This window comes from Glycine max, chromosome 11, assembly GCF_000004515.6.
Source record: "Glycine max cultivar Williams 82 chromosome 11, Glycine_max_v4.0, whole genome shotgun sequence".
NCBI classification, from domain to species: domain Eukaryota; kingdom Viridiplantae; phylum Streptophyta; class Magnoliopsida; order Fabales; family Fabaceae; genus Glycine; species Glycine max.
Window position 1 is genome coordinate 16,778,511 of NC_038247.2, and position 16,181 is coordinate 16,794,691.

Here is a 16,181-nt window from a genome sequence, read left to right on the forward strand (position 1 = left end):
AAACAAGAGTTGATATGAAATTAATTAGTAAATAGAGCTCTGACAAGTTATTTCAGGTATTGTACATGACTAATTAATTCTCCTCAAATAATTAAGGATTAATTATGGATATGTTTTAAACAATATCGCCTTATACATGGTCTAATAAACCAAAAACATTCAGTAAATAGAGCTTTAATAACATTTTTTAACCACTGTCGACTATAAAAAACAAAAATTAAATAATAAGAAGTTTGTGTCCACTTCAAAATCTTCAACTAGATCGACTACAAAAGACCATACGTTGCTTTTAAGTACACAAACGTATCAATTATCAAATCTTCTAATTAATTAACGCACCGTTTGAATATAACCAATTTCAGCAGACGTGTGATGCGATCAACAAATTATGTTCACAGATTAAATTATTGTACACCAAAATCAAATCAAACTGATTGATTAATTAGGGTTTGTAACAAACAAACAAAGAGCCAGTTTACATAAGCTTGAGATTGCATAAAAGACAGAATATACCTTTGATTAAATGTGAAGATATTAATTATTGGATTAACACACGGTAACATAACAAAGGGTAGTACTTAGTTCAATCTGAGTGGGGTCCTAACGGCTAATACCTGTCGGAAGGAACCCTAGAGAATCATGGATGCCAACTTTGTTTAAAACGCGTGGGCTCCATTTACTCAAAGCAATTAAGATTAGAAAAAAATAATAATCAAATTAATAGGGAAAATGGGTCACTTAGAGCCAATCCTTTATTTATTTATATATATATATATATAGAGAGAGAGAGAGAGAGAGAGAGAGTCTTTAGGTGGGTCGTCAATTCCATCACCAATCATATCATGTTTTGCTGATCTTTGGAATCCCAAGCAGTCATTAACACAAAAGTTGGGGCCCCAGTTAACTAAAGTTATTATTAAGTTAATTCAAATATTAAATAATTAAATTTGCGAATTAAAAATTAATCCTAGAATATATTAGCAAATTATCACATTGGTAATCTCTCCTTGTAAGCAAACTCTACTAGGATTATGATTTCAACAAGACCATATTCGACAGACATGGTCGGTGTGATTTATATCCAACTCAAATATGTGAATATCAGAATATATTAGACTTTTCTAGGATTAAATATAAAGGTTTGTTTACTTTTTTCATGGTGAAATCGATTGCTTTCTTACAAGGAAAACAATAAAAATGACAATGATATATAATTATATAATTTTTTTACAATAATGAGATATACGTATAAATTAGGTAAATAACATTTTTTTGTTTTCCTTGTAAAAAAACAATTCTTTTTTTAAAAAATAAATGGTAATCAAAATGATTATTTAAATTCTAAATGATGCTTATTTAAAAATGCTTTAATTATGGAAAGTAATATTTTTAAATTTTTTAAAACATTTTAAAAAATAATCATCTCTTTAAAATAACTAATTAAAAAAATACTTTGTAACTAATTCTTTGAAAAATATTGATAACATAATATATTATTATCTAATCATAAATTGTTGTGTATGAAAAAATTGTTAAATTTTATAATAATTACTTTAAAATTATTTCTATCATAACTTATAATTAATTCAGTGCAAAAACTATATATATATATATATATATATATATATATATATATATATATATATATATATATATATATATATATATATATATAAACACACACATTTGTGTGTGATGTGTACTTTTAGGTGGAAAAAAAAAAAAATTAAAAATATGACTAAATTTGATAAAATATTTTTTTAAACATAATAGCCATACAAAATCATGCTAGTATTTTTACAGTTAAAAACTAATTATTTACTAAACTTATAAAAAAGTAGTTTCTTTTTTTTTTTTTTGGTATGCAAGAGGACAAAATTTACCAAAAACTACACTACCAAAATACGAAGGAAAGAAACCTTTACGGCCACTAAATCGTGAAAGAGCAAATCTTTGCATTGTTATCCTTAATTTATTTCTGGTTGATTTGGGCATATTTCACATAATTTATATCTTTAGCAGAGTTAATTGAACGGTATAGACACTATTTTTATTAAACTATTTTTGATAAAGTATTCTAAAATTTTCCCAACAAGCTAGTTTCAAAATGGTTAAAAAAATTATCGCATAATATAGTGCAACTAACCAACTAAGATCACATGGTCGACTAAATTTCGATACTTCTATAATATTGTTTTTCTGTACTTAAATTTTTTTGATTTCTGAAAAAGCTTCTCATGTGTGGAGCTGAAGAACAAACGAAGGTGGATTTTAAAAAATGTGAATTAACAACAGGATTTAGGGTCTCGAAGTGTACGAAAAACGACGGCCCCTTGGTTTTGTCGCATTGTGGCGACCAGATCTTGCATGCAGACAACATCCATTGTTAGTTAGTTTGCTTGGATACTGCCGCGTGGCCCAATCTCATTTCCAACTATCCTGTTTTCATTTTGCTTTTTCTAAGATGGGAATGCCAATTTTAATACAGAAACTATATTTATTAATTATAATTTAATAATTTTATGTTGTGATACAATATAATTCTCTTATAGGAGATGATCTTACTCGAATTAAGTAAGATTATTGTGTAGATAAATTTATCTCTTTTGGTCTACAAAGTTTAAGTTATACTTGAATGGATTTTTCATCATCTTTTATTTTTTATGAGCTTATTAGGTACAAAAATGTCTCCCCCCCTCCCTCATTTGACCCTCCCTAGTGTTTTGGTTACTTGTGATTATTAATATATTTTGAGGTAAGTTTCTTAGGTGTAACTGGGGTTGAGGTGCTAACATATATAGTTGAGATATCATTCGCTATTTTAAACCTGATCTCACCTCCTCTCTTTGCAAAAAAAAAAAAAAAAAATAGAGAAAAAAAAGTAGAATTACTATGGACAAAATTAGATATTTAATCATGTTTCATATTTAGGACATGAATTTGAAATAATTCGTTAAAATAAAACAAGTTTATCAAATAATTTACGCATTTGGTGATAAAAATAAATGTATATGCAATAAATTTTAAAATCATTACCATCTTTAATCAATAATTTATATTGTATTATATTTTATTTTAAAATATCAGCTAGAGTCAAATCTGTATTATGCATTGGAATATGTAGGGACATTCGCGAAACTTGTAAGACTCATCCATAAATGTTTTTTTTAGTTTTTATAATTAAATATGTTCGCATTTTAATATTTGTCCCTTTATTTCTTAGACAGTTGTTAAAGAATACTCATTAGCAAGTTTTATAATTTATTTCAATTTTTATACTAAGTGGGGAAAAAAGGTACAAGAAAATCCAGGTGAAATCTGATTATAATAGATAAAGCAATCCATCATAAGGACAGGGAATAAGAGGCAAGAAATATGGGGTATGATTTTGGTTTCTGAGTTGATAATAATAATAATAATAACATAAGAGAAGAGACATCATTGTCTAAACAAACACCAAAAGGAAAGGATTAGCAATGTTATTACGCATAAAAATTGAAATGAAAAGCAGCTAAGAGGAGGCCCCACACGGTTTCTTGGTAAAGCCGTTTGTTTATTGAAGAAAGAAGAAGATGGATGATGCAATGCAACTCACACAAAGGCACCAAAGAACTGTGGTATTGACTATTGAGTCTCATAGCACATGGTTGCACAATTTCGATTCGGTCAGAAATCACTTGTCAAGAAAAAGGTCACATGGCTTTAAGACCTTTAAAGCTGAAAATGATTTATCGTGTCATTTTCTTTAATATTTTGTTCTGTCTTCTTTTGTTATTTTAAATTTTTGGGTCCAACTTCATTTATGTTAAATAACCCTGACTTGGACCCTGTGATAAAAACTTGACGGGCTTGGATCTGGAGTTGCAAGTTGCAACAGAGTCGACCAAATATTTTGGGCAACTTAGAATAAGAAGCCCACATACAGCAACAGTTAAGGACTTGCAACCCTTATGAGTTATGACCAAAAACGGATCTTGTAATCCTAAGAAAATAGATATTGCAATAGTAAAGGAAGCCCTTCAAACTTCTGTTTCATTTACATGAATAATCCAACTTATCGTGTTTGGGCTCATAGGGAATGTTTGGGCTCCCTAAGTTTCTTTCTATAATTTTGCCACTACAACGTGTCTAAGATTCTGGTCTGTTTTAACATTTTAAAACAGTTTTTACAAAATTTATTTAATCCCTAACTTACTTTAATCAATTTTTCGGTGATATTCATTAAAATAAATTATTTTTTTAACTTATTTTGATAAATTTATAACAAAAGTTATTTAGAATATAATTACGTTGTTTATCTGCAGTTAAAAAAAAAAAGTTGTTTATCCAAACAAACTTTAAAACTATGATTGTAGATAAAAGAGAAAAGGGCAAAAAATTGCGCATGAAAACTGAGAAATAAACTTTCATAGAATTTGGTGTCTCATTTTACTTAGTTAATGGAATTATATTCGGCATACTTTGTTGTCATAATAGGATGAGTGATGTGGTATTTTTAGAAATATCATACAAAAAAATCACACTCCAGTTAAAGTGTTTGACATAAGAATGTTATTATCACCTAAGATTCGTCCCAAGTGACTGTTATTATCAACTAATAAAAAATAGTGATTAAAGTGAAAGAACTCGATGAAAGCCAACGAGCTAGGAACATGTTGGATACAACACAACATACTAATCAACACCATCATAGGATACATATGTTAAATGATTAAAGACAGAACATTAAATATAATTTTAGCAGTTAATTTAGCTTAGTCTAGTCTTCGCATCTTGACATTTACGGGAATCTCCTTGTAAGAATGAACCTTCTGAACTGCTCTTCGCAAGGGTCTTTCGAAAGAACACCTTGTAGCTTCATTCCTTGAAGCAGAGCTTTTTCCTCTTTCAGTTTTTGAAGTTGGAGATTGAGTTACAAGATATGTAGCATCCTCTAACTCGAACAAATTCTCTAGAGGTTCATGTTCATGGGTTTTGAACGTAGTAGAATGTCTCCTCAAACGTCTCCTGTGTATCAAAAAATTGGAATTTTTATCATAGTATCAATTTTCTACTATAAAATTATCATTTTGTAATGCAATTTCAAGCATGTCATTCATTCAACACAACTAAAGAAAAGTGCTTTTGTTCAATGATCTTAGCATAGGTAACCAAGTCATTAATTTAAAGTTTTAAACCATGAATTGTTCATCTTAAATTGAATTAAGCTAAGAGTCAAAGGTTAATGTTGTTAAAGCGTGAACTAACCTATTGTCTTTAACCTTGTCTTTGTTTGTATTCTTGGAAGCAGTAGAAGAACCAGTAGCTGCAAAGTTCCATAACAAACTTAAACAAAGTTGATAAAAAAAATGTCAAAACAGTTACTATGAAGTTAAGTTCCAGCATTTACATTTACTCCTTATGCGTCTTCTATTCATACATTTGTGTTGTTCATCATTGCTGGCTTTAGGGGATGGCACTCCTGCTTTTTTATCTCCTTCCTTGAGCCAATGAAAACATACAGCAAGAAAAAGAATGAGGAATAACATTCATCAATGCCATCAATTTGGCAAGCAAATAAGTGAAAGGTTTTTGCCTAGGCACCTGTAACTGTGATAATGCAGTAGGATTCTTTTCGCCCTCAATCTCCACTTTTTCCTGAAAAAATATGGAGAGGTCTGGTTCAATATTGAAGGTCTTAAATTGTGGTCAATGTTGTGATTGTGGTTTAGTTGCATTCTTTAATATTACAAGAAACTGCCATCAGATGTGGTTGATGCGGCCACAATTACAGTTGTATTGCGGTTGTAGAGACTACAAAAACCTTTATGTTACAGCTAAAATCATGATAGCAGGCTATTTTGTTGAACATTGAGGCTTCATAGTCATCAAAGTACACTATTCATGTCAATAGACAAACTTCTCAATACATTTTCCTCCTAGCAATGATATACAAACACCTACTTATTTTAAACACCCCAATGACACTTCTAATTTTTTTCTATCACTCTTCCTATCACATCATAAATCTTATAATATCCATATTTTTATATTTTTTTTCTTTAGGTGTCTTATAACATAATGGGTGTCTATGAAACATTTTTCTCTTCCTCTCAACCACATCCTACACCCAGCATTCCATACATTTGGTTAATGTAAGCATGTAACCGAGATAATGTAAAGCAGAAAATCGAGCTTAAAGCATAACATACCTGCACGTCCACTGTCTTTCCTTTAATCAAAGCAGCCCTCCACAAAATTTCATGCTGCAGCGTTTTAATCTGAAACAACCATCATCCAATTCAAATAAATAAAATAAAATAAACAAATTGAAGTTGTAGTCCACAAATACACAGTTAGAGAACTAAACCAACTCACTCATGACTCACCCTTTCCCTCCCCATGTTAAGCTCCTGCAAAATTAACCACAAACAGTTACTACTAACTATTTTCACTCTCAATTTAACATCAATGATTAACAAAGCAATTATTCAATTCCGAAACTAATTACCGCTAACATGTGGGTATTGGACTGAGCAAGGTTCCAGTTTTGGATTTGCAGCTTCTTCACATCAGCTCTCAGCCTCTGCAGCTCCGAGCCAGTCGCTTCAATTATCTTACTGCTCAATTTTTAATCAAGTAAACAAAAATTAATAACATTTTAGTTAATTTCTTTCAATTCTAGGATCCTAAAACTCGATAACAGGACCAAGGGAGGGTCTAGGTCAGTTTGTCAAAGCAGGATTTGTGAGTGTTGTAAACCCCCTAGTACTGGCTTTGATTGTTAGATAAAAAAAAAAAACTTACTAACAGGTACATTTATTTACTTTCTTTCTGTGAGGAGTTGAATCAATGCCGTTCTTTCCTGCATCACAATAATTTTTAAATTAGACACCCAATAAGAAATGGTCAAACAAGTGTCGGTATTAGAAACATGTTTGACACGACCACACTTGGACCAAAAGAGGTGTCCTCGCTCCATAGATCGCAATTCAACCAAAATCATTTAAAAAAGAAATAGATAATAATATTATAAAATAAAGAACAAAAAGTAAATAAATAAAATGTACCTTGAGGAGTTGTTGAATGGAATTGTTATCGGAGGAAAGAGAGGTGTCAAGTTGTTGAGAGTAATTAGGATTAGTGTTGTTGGTGATATCAGAAAGCTTCTTTCGCATTAAGCTTCCGATGGATTTCTTTGCCATTTTCTCTCTTTGCATGCTCATAATACTACTACACCAACTGTTATTGTTGATTAATTGTAAGTTTGGATATTCATATGAATGGAGGGTAGAAAAGTGAAGAAACCAAGATTGGAGAGAATGAGTGTGTTGGAAGGAAAACAAAGCGAAAAAGAAGAATAGTTTCGTTCGTAACCTAACGGCTTCTTCAACTGAAATTACCGTTACGTCGTCCGAACCTAATTCAAAGCCTTCCGAACCTCCCTTTCAAAAATATCAAAAGGTCACAGGCGCGTTACCTTATCGCCCCATCCTGTTTCAAATTTTCACCTTCACCCTCTTTGAATTTTGATTTTAAATTTATCCACCCTTTATATCTTTAATTCAGACTTTTTTCTTCTTTTAGTGATAAAAAAAGATATCTTAATATACTTTTTGTTTTAATAACGCGTGTGATTCTTTTTTTTTTTTAATCTAACACGTGTAACTCAGATGAAAAAAAAAAGTGTTTATTTTTCGTTTAACTTCGAATTCTATAGATTCAACTATGCACATTTTTATGTTTTGAAATATTTTTATTTTAACATATTTTTCATATTCTGCTTATAATAATAATACGTATTTCTTTTGTATTATTTTATCTTAAGTAGCACTTGTATATTTTACTTCAATCAATATAACAAGTAATGCATTAGATTACTTGTTAATTACAATACAACCCATTTTCTTGAAAGTGATCGAATCTTTTTTTACTTAAAAGAAATGTCATTTATAATTTTTTTATCTTGAAATTCTTTTATATAGTTTTGCAAATTTCTTTATTATTTTCTTTAAAATAACATCTGTTTTAAGTTGTATCACCTTAAAATAATTATACATATTTTTTATTTAATTTTGTTTTAATGTCATCTAAATTTAAAATATCAAAAGAAATATTGACAATAAATAATATTTTAAAATTAATCCAATAACATGCATGGATATACAACTTTGGTTTTAGTATTTATTTAAATAGAAATAAAATGAAAGGAAATAGGAAAGAGAAAAATAAAATAAAAACTTTTTTTTTCATTTGTTTGAGGGAAAATAAAAAGTAAGAAAATCATTTTCCGAAACCTACTAGAAAACACCCCCACCACCAGTTAGCATGAAATGGGAGAGAAGTTATCTCTCATTCTTTTTTTTAATTAATTAAAAATAATTTTTATAACATGATTTTAAAAATGAGGTGATGCCATAATCTAAAGCTCTCAAAGGGAAGAGTATAATTTGCTTTAAAAATTAACCAAAACTTGTTTGTTTTGGAGATCAAGGATCCAGCACCACTAATCAGTTAACACTAAGTTACTTGTCTGTAGTTTGCAGTTTCCACACCTTTGCTGCTAGGAGCATTGACTTGATATAAGAAACAGGCACCAAAGAAACTACTGAAGATAGGGTACTTAGGGCATTCAATACTACTATAGGATACTGTTGGACTTTAACATAAGGGGCACAAACACATGTCATTACATGTAAATTTTGTGTGAGAAAGGTTATTACATGTTAGCACGTAGCAATTTAAACAACTCATTTTTGCTACAAATCTTGATTCATACCAGCAGCAGCAAGAAGCAAAAACAACCCCCTCATTTTTGCCACTAGAATGGCATCAAAACATCTCCTTAAGATGAGTGCATTCTGGGAGTCTGAAGAATCTGATGTGTAGTCAAAATATGATAGGTGCCAAAGCAACACGGCATTCCTAACCCTTCAAAATTTGGCCATTTAGGCTACTGCCCAAGAGTAACTATGCAGCTGATTTATCTGATTCTCTGTTCTGTCATAACAAAGATGTCCATTACATATAAAATGCCAAATAAATGAAGATGCACCCTTAAGGGAAAAGAGTGAGTTGTGTCAGTGGCAGTTTGCAAGGCAAGAATGCAAAACATTGGTAAATAGTCACTTCATAACCACTGTGTCACATCATCCTCTAAGGGTCTATTTAAACTTCTCCATAAACACTCATAAGAGAAAAAAACAAGAAAAATGAAAAAAAAAAAACCTCCATAAGATAAATTAGCTTTTGCATAAGCTAATTTATAAAAGTTTTCTTATATTAACTTCTCCAAAAGGTTATCTTTAACATATGCATAAGCTAATGGAGAAGTTTTTTTTATTTTCTTTTTCTAAAACTGCTTTTGGAGAAGTTTATCAAAACAAGCCCTAAGGCTTTTACTGTCCATGATATTGATCATTCGTTTAGATGAAGTTTTTTGACAAAATATATCGCCGTTCAATAGACCAAGGAATAGGATGAGTATCATCTTGCACATCTACAGCACTCACTATTAAGGTTCTTAACATGCAGAGGAGTGAATGCAAGTCCAAACCCAGAAAACCCTTGCCAAAGGTTTACAAGACTTTAGCCCTGTCTATTGCAGGATTTGATAACTTTAATTAAAATATTTTAATCTCATTCTTTGTTTTTTTATTTTCTCTGGTTGGAGAAATAATACATGTGAGATAATTCTGGGGATAGGATACTGAAGATACCTGAAACTATTTGTAGATGGAGAAGTGCAGAAGATATGAAGCCCTATGACGAACCTGTAAGACAAAAATGATTTCTGTACATGAAATCACACTAACCAAATCGGTGGTTAAAAATAAGAAAGCCGTTTCATTCACCTTTGATGCATATGATCGTAGGTTTGTGGCTGAAATCAAGGTAGAACAATGTCGAAGATAAAGAGAGAACATCTCATAGATTACAGGATTGTCTTCAATTAATGAGTTGGACAAAACCCAATTCTCGGTCAAAACTAAGTTAATATACATCCTGTAGAAATCACAACTGTTGTCTTTGAAATTAATTTCTGTAAGTGATCTGAGGATCTCTTCTCCACTGTAGACCTGAGGACAAAAGGTTAATCTCAATTTCCAAAAGTTCAAAAGCAAATGTATCCATATTTCATACTACAGCTATTAATTTGGTTGCATTCATTGATGACTTGTTTGACAAAATTTTCTCATAGCATTTTGTTATCAAGTGTCAAGTTAGCTTTGCACACTTGTGCCAAGTGTTTCAGATCGTAATACATGGAAATATTTTAAAAGGGAAATGGAACTCCAACTAATAAACCAAAAATGCATTATCATTAATGAATAGATCTACACACTCAAACAAGTAAGACTATACTCTAAATTACATAATAAAATTGATTAATGGGTACAGAAATATCAAGAGTCTGTTTTGAAAATTTTAGTGGTGGTAACTTTGGATTAAAGAATACAGAAATATCAATGGCCTATTTGAAAGTTTAAGTGGTGGAGAAATTTCAGATCAAGTATGATTTTAGTGTTTGTTAATACCAAAACAAGAATGAGTGAAAAAATTGCTGACAACATTTCACATATACAAAAAAATGCTTAAATTTTCATCACTAAAACTTTGGTGCTAAGATTCAATCAAGCAACAGCAGACTTCGTGTATAACCTGCTGCTCATATGCTAACTTTCCATCATATGATCAGGACCTGCATTATACTTTATATATGCACAAGCATAAATAAACTTGCTAAGAGAAGGGCAGGTAGCATACTCCATCAAAACAAGAAAGCAGTGTTTGATATGCAACAGCACTCCTAAGTTGCTTGCAACGAGAGCTAGCTTCTGAAATACATTCAATAGTCCGGATGCAATTCAAATCCTTTGAGACTCTGCACATCCACGACAGCAAGAATAAGAGAAAGGGAGCAATGACAATTTACAACGACAATGGGCAAGATCTAGAGAATAAGTATCAACATACAATTCAGCTTGTTTATTTACAGTACATACGCACTAGGTCATTATTTCCATTGATGATAACCATACAAAGAACTTGAGAAAGAAGACAGATCTAGGTAGACAATCCTTATATTATAAATTTGAGCCCTAATTTTTGAACCAGATAACATTTCCATTATACTCTCTTTATGAAACCCAAGTTCGCCATTACTTAGCACTTAAGTACATATTTTTTAAAAATTTCAAATTATTAATCACAAAATTGTTACTTTGTTTTCAAATCATCAATCAATCTCTGCACCAGTATCAATACAGAACAGAGATCAAGAACACATATAGTACAATCCGTTTGCTCCTTCACCTAGGAATTTGAGGGACCAAGTTTTCTTCTTATGACTCACAAGTCGCAACTGGCTCTAAATATCTCTGCACATTCCCCTTTTATTACTGAATAGTGAATAGTAGTTATTCTGTTAGCAACAAAATTTGGTTCTTGTCCACTTCCAACCCTTTTAAAAAGGGGTTCTGCTAACACATATCAAAAGTAATATTACTGACAAGAAAATGTTTATATACTGTTACCAACATAGCAAGAGCAATTAATAAAAGTAATAACCTGCAAGCAATGAATTTTGCTACGTTCTCACAACTTGAGCACCATTCCTGGTCTGTAAAGTAATTGACAATCACTTCCATGCAGTCATTCAAAAGCACCAACAAACCCTGAAATTGGCGATCTAGGAACAGACAAATAATAATTTCAACTATCTCTTCAGCTTCTACAGTGGAGAAGATAGCCTTTTTACTCCTGCAATGAGAATCAAGAGATATGAGTTGACACCGTCATACTTTCAAAATATTATCACTTGAATCATCAACAGGCTATCTAATCAATGCAGCCTAAAACTCAAATAATGACTAACAAAGGAGTCAAATAACAGAAAATTCATTCAGGTTATCCTTTAAGTAGACTCACTGCTGTTGGCTGTTGGCTTGTTGCTTACCTTATCAGACAACAAGCAGAGACAAATCTGATCCAAGCTCTAATGTTTTGAGGAGGTCCTTCAATGTCAGAATCTAAAACACAAAGATGTAGATTGTTCTTAGATGCATGCAGTCAATGTCAATGTGGAAAATATTAGCAATTCCACTTGAAATAATGCAAATATCACTACATTAGCTGCAATAGAAAAAGAAATAAGACAGATTTAATGTGAAAATATAGAAACACTATAGGGTTCAGACTTACAGTATTGAAACTTAACTGATTCATATTTTTATAACAACAATCTGTAACCCAAAGTGGAGAGATAAATGGGTATAGATATAAGAGAGTCACCTAAATTATTAGGCTCGGCACTGGATGAAAATTTAAAGAGAAACCCATAACTGTCAAGAGCTCTTCTTAAATCCATATATTCAGGAAACCAATCAATTTTGACCAGTGCTTGATCAACCTGGTAAAAGATTATTGTGAATCATAAGATATAGTATCAATAGACAATAGGAATTGAAATAAACATATGATTTTATCAATGATACAATGCCCAAAGTAAACATAACAAACAAGTTTACCTCCTTTTCAGAAGAGAGAATTGCACACCAAAATTCGCTGGAAGAATTGTGGAGCTCTTCTTTTGATGAATATAACACTGAAAGAACAAAGTAAAACATATGGATGACAGATTGCTGCCATGCTCATAGCTATTAACAATATGCTTTCACTCACTTGTGTTGAAGGCCCAAACGGCTACTGGCTTTTCTACATGACCACACAGAAAAGCTAATTTTGAAAGCCAACCATTGACTAGTAACCCTTCAAGAAAAATATCTCCTGAAAGAACATATAATATTAACTGATATAACCACTTAAAAACAGGCACATCAGTTTCCTCTGATAGCATATAAGCAGTAAATTGATCTAAATATGGCTTGTTTCAGTATTTTGCCATACTAAAAACAGATAGTTTTTTGACATGGCAAAATAACAAAAACCAACATCATAACAAACAAGACACTTGAGCAACCTTTGTCCGCAGTCAATTCAACCACTGAATTTAGACAGTTGTTCAAAAAGGACTGAAAAAGGTTACAACTTCCAACATCAGGAGACTCTAGAGAGGGGAAGGCTTTCTGCAATTCACAAAATGAAAACATTAATAAACTCAAGCATCCAAACAATTTAAGAGATAAAAGCAACAAACCATGTATAGAGAATGACTAAGGGTCTATTTGGATATAAGTCAGAAGTACTTTTAAGAGTTTCTCTACTAGAAATATAGAGCTTTTTCCAGTAGAGAAGCTCTTAAAAACACTTCTATCCTTGTATCCAAATAGGCCCTAAGAAACTTGTCTTAGTATAATAACCTTATCTCCAAAAACTTTTACTCCCCAAGGTGAAATTTCTTGTTCTTCACCAAAAGCTGTCAACTGGATGAGCAAGCCCAAGTAGTCAGTAACAGACAATGCCAAGTACACAAAAACTTAGTCAAAGAGAGATAAGATCAAGTAAAAAAGACGTTGCCTGATTGTGACATTTCTCAACAATCCTAGTCAACCTAGCTTCCTTGCTATCTTCATCATCATAGGAACTTTCAATCTTCTTTGCCTTCTTTTTCTGCTTTTTCCTCTTCTCTAAAAGCTTGCCCTGTTCTATGTAATGATCTTTAAGAAGATCATCCAACCCAATAATTTTCTTCCTGGTTGGATTTCAAATTCCAGTTATTTGTTATCACCCACAGTTTGTTTGAAAAAACCATGGAACACCCAGATAATGCAAAACACTGATTATTATAAAAATTGTAAGAGGGAAAAAATAAAACCCTAAACCCAAGAAAAAAATGGTAAAAATTGAAACTTTGAAGAATTTGGGGGCAAAAGGTAGCGAGTTATGGGGGTAAAGGAATACCTTTTAATAATATTGTTAATTGGAGGGCATTTGAGAAGGTCGTCTTCAACCTCAAAATCCAAAGGGTCGTTCGTATCCATCACAGAGAGTTCAAAGTTGGTATTTGAAACTATTGGTTTGCACACAAATACAATTGTTGAGGGGAGTGGCAAAGTCATGAAGCAAAGAGTGATTTTATCATTTTATGGGCTTTACAACCTATTTTGATGCACTCAAATTTTGGAGGGAAAATCTTCTTATGATCTTTATTTTTCCCCGTTGATTCACTGGTGCGCTATCAATTTGGCGGGGGATAGGTTAGGATTTTTGGTTCATTTGTTTGTTGTACAAGTTATTTAAAATAATAGGTATTACTTATATTATAATTATAATATATGAGTGCTAATAAAATAAAATAAAAAAGATAGGGACTTTAATTTAGGATTTAAGTTATAATAGAAAAAGGATTAGTTATAAGATTTTGTTATGATTTGACTATCTAATAGACTTATTATTAAAGATTATTAATATTATGTATGATTTAAATATTTTATATTTTCTTTTTTCTTATTGTAAATAGGAGAATGAAACTCAAAATTGTACATTTACATGTATCATTAAAAAGACGGATTAATCTGTTAGCCCACCTTTGGGTGGAGTGGCTTAACATGTTCAATTCATCACGCCTAATGGGACCAACCCACTCTACCTCATTTTTAACAGACTAATGGTGAGACAGACCAAAACGGATTGGACTAACCTTTTTTGTGATGTCTAACTAAGTATACAATTTTTTTCTCATTAACACCTCATGTCAGCCTCATCTTAAAAGGAGGGAAGTACATAACCTGCAATGCATTTAACATAACTGAACTCCATGTGCAGCTAATACAAAGACAATATATACACAAATACATTCACAAGTCTTGACACATACTTTAAAAGAAGGTGAAAAAATTTGATTGTTGCTGCAATGGTTTCTGTTAACAAGGAAAGTAAATCAATGAAGAAATCAGGTAGAAATTAGCCAATAAAATTCGGATTTATTTGTAATTAGAATAAAACACTTATAGGATTGTGATATTGTCATTATTATATTCCTAAAATAGCTTGATTTTTTCCAAAAATATAGCTCTAGTGCTTGTATATATCAGCGGCCCTATACAAAGTTTAATTATATCAAAATATATATAGGATTTTTTTACATATAGAAAAAAAAAAACAAAAAAAGGAACTAAATCAAAAGGGGAATCTTGAAGGATAACTAAATCTTCTTCCTATATATGTAACACCAACCTTATATAGCTAAGAAATCTGAACAAGAAAACGTTCCTAGTTTACATAACAATTTTTTTAAAAAAATAATAAATAAATAATATTAATATTGAATAAAATTTAAAATCTTAATAAACTAATTAAATAAAATATTTATTAAATTAATAAATAAGCTGAAATAAAAAAAATTAAAATAAGTCAACAAACTCAAATAAAATATTAAAAAAACTTATACAAAATAGTAATTGAAAAAAATAAACCTACATGAAATATTGATTACATAAGCATATTAGTTATATAATTATATAATATATTCATTATAAAATTAATAAAAAAATCAACAGAAAATAAATAAAGTCAATGTCATTGACCTCCTTTAGTTTTCAAGTGGTATTGAAAATTATATCGAAGGTTTGTGAACAATCTAATGGTATGGACAGTTGCACAGGCACCATTTTGAATTGCTCATTTGTTTTGATGATTTGTGTTTATTTGATGAGATGACATGAATAAATGATATTTCAAAAGGATAGAAAAATTCTTATTTGAGTGGTGTCATCAAAGTATTGTATTGAGATAAGATACATTCTTCAATTGAAATAGGCTTAGTTTACCAAAATATAGATGCTGTTAGTGTTCTTTTCGCGTGGGCCTTGGTGTATGTTTCCCCGTTTTTGTATATTTTTTTTTTTTTAGTAATATTGTGATGTGATGCAAATGATATATAATAATGGGTTGGTTTGTTTAAATTTAATAAAATCATTTTAAAATCAACGTTTTTTAAAAAGTGTTTTTAATAAGCACGTAAGATTTATTTATCAAAATAAGTAGAAAATATTATTTTTTAAAACAAAAATAGTTTAGACAACCATAATAAAAAAAATTTAAAAATTACTTATTTTATTAAAATAAGTATTTTATCAAGAAATAAATTTAAACAAATTCACCTTACGGTTAAAATCCAACTTGGTTGGGATCGTAGTTTTTATTGTGAAACTTTTACATATTCTTTTACTTCAAAAAACTTAGTAAATAGTGTTCTTGATTTTTAAAAATAAATAATATCATTAATATAAACATGATTA

The 16,181-nt window shown here is 30.6% G+C and overlaps 2 protein-coding genes across 4 annotated transcripts; both read right to left on the reverse strand.

The window, feature by feature from the left end:
- Positions 1 to 4,502: 4,502 nt before the first annotated feature.
- Positions 4,503 to 7,501, reverse strand: LOC102665348 (shugoshin-1). 2 transcript variants are annotated; one of them, XM_006591047.3, is made up of 9 exons: positions 7,050 to 7,501; positions 6,791 to 6,844; positions 6,491 to 6,599; positions 6,369 to 6,392; positions 6,192 to 6,260; positions 5,584 to 5,637; positions 5,390 to 5,480; positions 5,248 to 5,305; positions 4,503 to 5,007 (listed from the first exon to the last, which is right to left on the reverse strand). In XM_006591047.3, exons 2-9 carry the CDS (start codon positions 6,796 to 6,798, stop codon positions 4,755 to 4,757), a joined length of 666 nt encoding a protein of 221 aa, XP_006591110.1. In that variant the 5' UTR covers positions 6,799 to 6,844; positions 7,050 to 7,501; the 3' UTR covers positions 4,503 to 4,754. The 2 variants fall into 2 exon arrangements, with proteins under 2 accessions (XP_006591110.1, XP_006591109.1); XM_006591046.4 differs by having other exon boundaries at positions 6,807 to 6,844; positions 7,050 to 7,485.
- A 1,024-nt stretch (positions 7,502 to 8,525) lies between these two features.
- LOC100804513 (uncharacterized) lies at positions 8,526 to 14,149 on the reverse strand. Of its 2 annotated transcripts, none has more exons than XM_006591050.4 (13): positions 13,843 to 14,149; positions 13,459 to 13,633; positions 13,302 to 13,364; positions 12,962 to 13,067; positions 12,664 to 12,768; positions 12,510 to 12,586; positions 12,274 to 12,391; positions 11,939 to 12,011; positions 11,551 to 11,742; positions 10,747 to 10,864; positions 9,834 to 10,058; positions 9,699 to 9,752; positions 8,526 to 8,974 (listed from the first exon to the last, which is right to left on the reverse strand). In XM_006591050.4, exons 1-12 carry the CDS (start codon positions 13,998 to 14,000, stop codon positions 9,705 to 9,707), a joined length of 1,458 nt encoding a protein of 485 aa, XP_006591113.1. In that variant the 5' UTR covers positions 14,001 to 14,149; the 3' UTR covers positions 8,526 to 8,974; positions 9,699 to 9,704. The 2 variants fall into 2 exon arrangements, with proteins under 2 accessions (XP_006591113.1, XP_006591112.1); XM_006591049.4 differs by having other exon boundaries at positions 8,526 to 8,979.
- Between the last annotated feature and the right edge of the window lie 2,032 nt (positions 14,150 to 16,181).